Raw genomic sequence first — 8,485 nt, 5'->3', positions numbered from 1 at the left:
TCAGTTGGCTGGTTTAAGGTCAAATATTTATATTACAAATACATTGAGTATATTGGGGCTTATAGGCATTTTTTTTTTTTTACCAATAACTCAAATTATCTCTCTTATCAAATATCAAACTCCTTCACCAATCTATTTTCAAGCTGACGTCAAACTTGTAATGCCTTGCAAGTAGACTTTGGAGAACTCCTTTCAATTAGGTTCCACCAAAAGCACGGTGGGCTGAATGATTATAAAGATTATATCTCCGCTCCTTCGCCATGAGGTTGAAATATGTCTAAATATCAGAGTTTACACCTTTGTCTTTTTCTCCTCCGTTGTCTCATTTCCAGATAGGAAGTTTCTCCCTCCTCCTCAAATATTTGAGGAATGAAGCAATCGCCTGAAGCCGAGTCATTGTTCTCTGATTTGAATGTCTATCTGACTTTTAGAACTCGTTCCGATGATCGTGTGCCAAAGATAGAGCCCACGTACACTGAAATAGTAGAAATGCAACGCGTAGGAGGTGCTATAAAAAGATATTTGGGAAAAACAAGAAGCAACACCATAACCCAATTCATCAATTCACCTGTTGTGCCTTAAATATTGTTCCCTTTACCATTTCAAACTCTTCATTTGAAATGTTAGTATTTCATACAACCCTATAGCAGTGGTTCTCAACCTGGGGGTCGGGACCCCCCAGGGGTTTGCAAGATGGGGGAGGGGGGGGTCGTGAAAACATATACATGATTATGTTTATAATCTTTGGTACAGAGGCATTTTTTCTCTTGTGAAATAAGGACTATTTCAAGTCCAAAGCCCTCCTCCAATTATTACAGAAAGTCAAGTGAAATACTGTGGAAATGGACTCATAGTAACTATTTGGTGTCAAAATCACTCACTCTATGGTTGATCATGTTGGTGGTGGTCACAAAAAGACATTCCATATTTATTTTTGAATCAAAAAGGTTTGAGCAACACAGCCCTATATAGCATTGTTTCACGTATACCAGCTGTATAGCAGCAATGGATGAGGGGGGGGGGGGGGGGGAATCGGATGAGAGACTGCGTGTGTCAGTCACGGAGTCCCGCCCACCTCCTGTATAAAGGCAGCCTGTCCGGTGTGTAGAGGCTATTAGCACATTGTCACAGCTGCCTCTCTCTACAGCACCAGCAGCCACATCAAGGAGCCTGTGGAATACTCTCTCTCTACTCCAACGAGGTCTCCTCCTCGTCCAAGTGAACTATTAAAAGGATTCCAGGTATGTACACTTCCTTTTCCAAAATGGAACTGTTTGCTATTTGTATACCGGCTTCAAGCTGATGGCTTTATCCTTGCTTGTCTTTTGAGGTCAGGGCTCAAGTGCTGCAGACAAGGGCAGGTTCTCTGTCTTGTTATATAAGGAGCTCCTATTGTGCGTGTCTACGGGGGGTTGCTTCCTATATAGGTGATGTGTAAAAGACATCTGGCAGGAATAGTGTGTCAAAAAAAACCTTAAAGTGCTCATTGGCTATAGAGTTCAAATAGACTGAATGGTAATGGCATTGACTTGTGCCTGAAACGTTTTGAGCCAAGAGTCCAGTTTGGAAAAGAAAACTCATTTGGTATATATCACTGTGTCCTTCGCTTTGCACTGGCGCGGGGGCCTGAAGCGTGGCTCTACGTTTACTTAACCGCACAGAATCTGACCTCAGCCTGACTTTTTAAATAAATGAATGATAAGTGCAAAATAACTTGGCTTTTGGACTCTTGTGCAAGTGCGGGTGCATGGTATGGGCACAGGGAGGAGGAGGGGCATGACATTACAGCAGGAGAAGATAGCTTAGTAAGTCATCTTTGCAATAAGTAAATAACTGACAAATATTGTTCCTCTCTTCTCTACACAGGTTCAAGTCAAGATGAAGCTGATCCTTGAGTCCGTCCTCTACTGCTATCTGCTGACCACAGTCACATACTGTGTGGAACTCGATATCAGCCCAAAGTTGAAAAAAAGGTAAGCTAAATACATTTGAGGATTCTTCCTTTATTATGTTGTCCAGAAATTGGAGGATACTAGAAATGCTATAGCTGTCTTCAAGTGAGACAGTGAGTGAGCGTGGCTGGCTGTTTGACAGCAGATGATGCATGTGTGCTCAATTATCTGTCCTGGACTAATGGGATTGTTCCCTCTCTCTCTCTCTCTCTCTCTCTCTCTCTCTCTCTCTCTCTCTCTCGCTCTCTCAGGTTAAGTGTCTGGATGGAGAACAGATCAGAGAGAACAGCAGAGTCTGAGCAGTTTGTCAGACCAGAAGAAGAAGAAACCAGAGATACGTTGAATCCACATTCCAGGTAAAAATGACGTTCATAATGGGGGGGGGGGCATGACATTGCTTTAAAATCTTTACAGCAAAATGAGAATTTAAAATGAATCATCACGTTTGTCAAAGTAAAGTAATACTAAATCAAGGGTCAATGCAGAGCATAAAATTAATGCCCCCCCCTCTCTCTCTGTCCTCCAGCAACGACATCACCAGCAGCAGCAGCAGCAGCAGCAGCAGCAGCATCCGAACCAAGCGGTCTAAGAACTCCGTCAACCAGTCCCGGAGGCAGGGCTGCTCCCTGGGCACCTGCACGGTGCACGACCTTGCCCACCGCCTCCACGTGCTCAACAACAAGATGAAGATCGGCAGCGCCCCCATCGACAAGATCAGCCCCCAGGGCTACGGCCGGAGGCGGCGTCGCTCCCTCCTCCTCCCGGCGGCGCGCAGCAGCAGAGCCATGACGACGCTGCGGCTGGAGCTGGAGCACGGCAGGCTGAGGCCAGTGTGGAGGAGCAGCAGCAGCGACGCGGACTCATCATCACGGGTCCACCGGCTGGAGACGCTCCTGAGGGGGAGGCGGACATGAGCAGCGGCTGCGGCGGGACCCGGCCTCTGCATGGCGGGGGAGACGTCCGCGAGAGCGGGGGGAGCAGGTCCGGTGCGAGGCTGCGTCTCGTCTCTCCCTCCGCTGCTCTAAATATTCTCCGAATGCCTCAAGACTTGTTGTTCCCCTGCAGCAGCGCATTGTTTTCCAGACGCGCGGACTGAGCGAGAGTTAAAGAATAAATAAAATAAAAAGACTGGCTGCACTGTGAGCCTCTCTCTCCCTGGAAGCTGCAGCACGGGACGGCCCCCAGCATCAGCTTGTCTACAGGCACTGGATGGATGGCACCGCATGGAGTGACCCCACAGTCAGATGCTGCTCTCTATGCCTGGCTGGCAATATAGCCAGGAGAGGAATAGTGCCTATACCCTATGGCATAGAAGAACCCGTCGGGTGAAAGGGGAGCTTCTCTCTCCTAATTATACTGGGACTTTAAACCCTGGGACCTCTTCCTCAAGTCAAGGACTTCTTCTATCCTCTAAGGATTATCCTATCATATTCCTATCAAGCCATCAATACCTGTCTGCACTTTTCCACATGGACATAAAATGACTGCATTTTGTCAGGAAAAGACATCTATCTTAATCACAATGCCAAAACAGGGAGACATTATACTGCAGAGAGCTATGAAGCTGTCAAATCTAAATCAAGTTTTTGGACACTGTATGAGGAGGGAAATGCCTTAGATTTTTTTGCGAGATATGTGCCAGTCCACAATGGATTGAAATATACTTGAAAATTGTATTGTTTATATAAACACATGTGCAATCTATATTTGTATATTTTTTATTGCCAGTATATGTATATATGTTAAAAAAAACATGTTGAATATCATTATTTAAATGTTATATCGAGGTTACATTAAAAAAAAATACTTATGCAGATAGAGCTATTTTTGTACAGGAAAGAAATATATAAGGGCATTGTAGTTATTTGTTTCCACTACTCTTTTGCAAACTGTGGTAATAGGATATCTGTTTTATAGGTATGTTATATAATATATTTGTAAAATGTGGTCTATTTTATTTGTGTCAAAGCGATTATCTTTGTCATATAAATAAACATTTGCATTATGAAAAACAGACTTTGTTCCAGACCCCATTGTTTATTAAGGATATGACTCTCTAGCATTCTATTGTCTGCAGTGAACTCCGGCAAGGCTGCAGCACCTGGTCCCCGTTAAGTGATTACAGGGTCTCATTAGAGCCGACCCCCCCTCATCCCCCCCCCTAAAGGGCAGACGGGTGCCAGCCAGGCAACATTCCTGCTTGGTTCAGCACATCTTTGTTGGCTCGCTCTACACCACAGCACAGCCTAGAGCCATTAGAGAGGATTCCAGCGACATCTGTATCCAATGGGAGACAGTCAGGACATCAGGATGCTATGGGGAGAAGGGGGGGGGGGTCCTATCTAACATTCCCGTGTGGCACGCAGAGAGGGTCGTCGTAGTGCCCCTATAGTGAAACCCCTGATCATCGTGACCTCATGACTTCTGTAATCACACCTTTTGGGAGACCAGACAGCATTGAAAGGCACCAGGCAGGCATCTCTGTTTGACTATAGTTATCATCCAGTTTGTCATATTTATTGAGGACCTTAAGGGGTGTAGAATCACTTGAAATAGAGCAGGTATACACAGAAAGATTGACCACTGGATCGACGTCATAACTTTTCCTCCGAACCGTCCGATATTGTAAAGTGGCCAAAGTGTCAACATCCAATTGATCAATCTAGACATGAATTTAGAGGTGGAGCAAATACGGGGGTGCATGTTGCACCGTGGGGTCCACCACTAGAGCGATTCAAAGAAGATCAGAAAAGACGCGACATCTTCGTGCACCTTCAGTCATTGCCCAGAATTTCACACTTCAATCACTACTACTATATTACATGTCAGCATTGCTGCATCGCCGTCCCAGGGTGATGTCATCGATGGCAAATGAACGGTGGAAAAACTATTTGGATGGAGAACAATTGAAGGGGTGCTGATCCTTGACTGTTGCAGTGCAGGTTGTCATTACAAGTGTGACCTTGCTGGAACACCCGAGCACGTTTGTTATTGCTCAGCCATAGGCAGGACAATCACAAAAACAACCTGGTTATTACAGTCGATTCCGTGGACGATAAATGAATAATATAGGAAACGGGTTGCGTTTTCAACAGTCGTCAGTTGCAGTCCCCGATTCTGGCCGGTTTTCTGCTCTTACTGTATAGGTGACCGACTGCACGGACAGTGAATGAATGAATGAATGAATGAATGAATGAATGAATGAATGAATGAAAACTTTATTTAACAGATTGCAGAATGGGTACAATACAGTACGGCTCAATACACACAATTGTTAAGGGGATGCAGACCTGAGAAAGACTTTAGTCTTGTTTCCATCAGGGTCCCCAGTGACGAGTGAGGTGCTGAAAAGTTGGACATATTCATTGTCGGAGAGGAGGCCGTTGCACTTCCCTTATGTCCAAAAACATGGTCATTAGTAATTCCGCTGGGCCGGAGAGGGGTTGTGTTTTTCTCTTCGGGGTCACTGTAAAGGTCAGGGCCAGGGGCAGGCGCCAATGGGAATGCAAAGCAGATGATTATGATGTGATTGTGTGGGGAGAAAACACGCCAGAGAGATCATGGCAGGTGGCATTGTATGGACTCTATTGCCATCTAGTGAAATGAGATGAGTGAAAGCTGCTAGGGTTTGTGGTTCAGTGAGCTTGAAAACCGAATTGTGGTGAGAGTGGTCTCTGGCTGTGCTGCAACTGCCCAATCTTTTCATCCCGTCGCCTGGCCTGTGGCAAGGTCCTTGAGCAAGTTCACTTCAGACCCAAGATATGGCTTTCTGTGCCTGTGTAAAATTATTATTTTCAAATATCCATGCCTGTTCCACAGACCATTAACACAAGTTATTTTCCTATTAAGATTTACAGTAAGCATTGTTTTAAAATAACTTATGAAGTAAACTAATATAGCTGAAACACCTGCCTAATTGGAAAAGGCCAGACTAATCGAGCAAAGTAAAAGGTTCCGGCAGTGACTAAATACAGTAGAGATAGACAGTATAGATGGAGATGAGGGAGATGTACTGTAACCCTTACACTCAGACAAACAGACCAAGCATATGAAATCAGGCCAGGAAACCTTTTTATATTTATTCATTTTTATTTATTTTTATGATAGAAAACTCTGTTGATGGATGTTACAATATTGTTGTCTCAGCCTCTTCTTCTAAGTGTTCTGCTAAACACTTGTGAACGAGAAAGCAACACAACTGAACGTTTCATATACCCCATGCCATTGACACACAGTATAGGGCATAATGTGAGGCTATTGAGTAGGTGGAGTAGTATAGAATATGGTAAAATACTTATGTCGAACAATGGTAGTAAATCAACTTATCTGGAGCCAGCTACATTTAACTCAAAGTTGACTAAAGTTCATTGTCAAGTTCAAAGCAAGTGTAAAAAGCATAACAAGTGAAAAGATAATAATAAACTAAACTGAAAGTAACTGAAATTCAGTCATCAGAAACTGTAATCTGTAATCCACCGATGAGTAAAGATGGCGTATATTTTTTGATCGTTTGGGGTGGGGACCGCCGTAGACTCAACCAAAATTACTCTCAGTAAGAACGTAATTGAATTGGAACGAGGACCATTTAGACTCAACCATTGAATTACGTCCTCCACTTGAGTTTCTCTGATTGGTAAGAAGGGCGAGGCTCGCTGTCAGCATGTCAACGTTAAGATGTGTTTTTGGAACACAATTCTAATAAAAGAAAATCCACCATATCCACTGTTGCTTTAAATACTTTTTTTGGAATAATGCCCAACCAACAATGTGAAGTGGATGATTTATTTCTAAAACAAATGACACACAGCAATGTCCAAACACACACAAGCAGCCAGCAGGCTTACATTTCTCTAATCTATGGATGATTTATTTATGAAATCTGTTGGTACATGATTGTTATTTCCTTCCCTTCGAAGATGATCTGTCCCACTCCTTCACTCTCGTCAGATGTGTTGGAACGGAACAGACATTCTTTGTGGTCATGCTATCATGCCTTTTTCGAGTGGGCCAAGAATATTCAAGCAATAAATAGTGCCAGGCATGGCTCTGTCCTGAGGCCGGTCAGGATATTATGGTTTACATTTTTTTGGTTTAGATAACAACTATAATTTAGCTATACTTTGTAGATGCGGTGTGGTAATTTGTCACTATCACAGGTGTTCTTCCAGTGTGGTCAAACTGTACTCTAAAATAAATGGTGCTTTACAATTTGTTCCTCACATTTTACCCATTCACTCACACACCGACGGTGGCGGCAACCATGCAAGGTGCCAACCTGCTCATCGGGAGCAATTAGGGGTTAAGTGTCTTGCTCAAGGACACATTGACACTCTGCCCGGGAGGAGCGGGAATCAAACCGGGAACCTCCGGATTGCCAGACGACTGCTCTACCTGCCGAGCCACTGTCGCCCCTAAAACCACTGGCTGTAGAAAACAAGCTCTAAAGCCCAATAAATCCACCACATGGAAATGCTGAGCTGTAGCTTTCAGTAAAGATGATCAAATGTCATCAACTGTGTTCCATTAAGAGGCTTTTTCAGACACAGTGGAAGTATTTTTAGGAGAAAAAAAGACACCTCAGGTCTTAGTACAATGTGTGTATGTTCACTGAATGTGTTGGTTCTTCTTGTGGGTTTTCAAGTTATTTCAGATAAGCTGGAGGTCTATGGCAATCAACTGACTTCACATATCTAAATTACTGTAACTGATCAGGTTTATGGCATGGGAGCACACATTTCAGAAAACGCTGGTATTGTCCTTTAAATAGCAGTACGCCAATGCAAACATGCCACCTAGTGGTTGATTTAAGAAATCATCTTCAAATAATTTTGTCATTATTTAAAATTTTGTAATTGTTCCCTGTTAAAAAATGGGAAGACAACTCATCCTATTTTAATGAAAGTTTACACATTGAATTTGGATACAAAATAAACAATCTTTTGACAAAAGTTTTGTGTTGTGATGATATGAATAGACTGTGTCTCCCGCTCAGGAGAGTTTGTCAGTGTGTGAAGCTGTCAGTCAGTCAGCCAGTCAGCCAGTCAGTCAGTCAGTCAGTCAGTCAGTAAGTAAGCCAATCAGCTGATGACGTGACGCTACGCGGACCGACCACTTCACTTCCGCGTAACATGGAGCTCGTCGGCGGGAGCTTCCGCTCTCTCCCATGAGCTCAAAATACCGGAAGTGTTGCGGTGGTCAATAATTATAGCATTTTTTATTATCTCACGAAGATAAAACTGGGAACGAGGTTAATATATCATCGACACTACAGCGTAGGCCAACTGTCATCGACAAACCAACGCCCTCCTTCCGTGAACCGTGATGCGATTTAAGGATTTATTACCACCCTCTTTAGAGGCTAGCTATCACACAGTTAATGGTTTATTACCACCCTCTTTAGCTAATGGGTCGTTCTTTCCATCATACGGTCAGCCAAGAAGCCTACTGTACACACTTCACCTGATTGATTTATTGCTTGATTACAGTTTGGCGTTCTCTGCTGTAACACATACTGCTGTCCTAAATTCTCATAT

The 8,485-nt window shown here is 43.6% G+C and overlaps 1 protein-coding gene across 1 annotated transcript; it reads left to right on the top strand.

Annotated features, from left to right (window-relative positions):
* The first annotated feature begins 1,126 nt into the window (after positions 1–1,126).
* On the top strand, positions 1,127–3,917 carry adma (adrenomedullin a). Its single transcript, XM_084307405.1, has 4 exons — positions 1,127–1,241; positions 1,867–1,973; positions 2,204–2,308; positions 2,479–3,917. Exons 2-4 carry the CDS (start codon positions 1,879–1,881, stop codon positions 2,864–2,866), a joined length of 588 nt encoding a protein of 195 aa, XP_084163531.1. The 5' UTR covers positions 1,127–1,241; positions 1,867–1,878; the 3' UTR covers positions 2,867–3,917.
* Positions 3,918–8,485: the final 4,568 nt, after the last annotated feature.

This window comes from Notolepis coatsorum, assembly GCF_963971535.1.
Source record: "Notolepis coatsorum genome assembly, chromosome: 2".
NCBI classification, from domain to species: Eukaryota; Metazoa; Chordata; class Actinopteri; order Aulopiformes; family Paralepididae; genus Notolepis; species Notolepis coatsorum.
The sequence above is the reverse complement of the archived record's forward strand: the minus strand, read 5'-3'. Positions and strand labels throughout refer to the sequence as shown.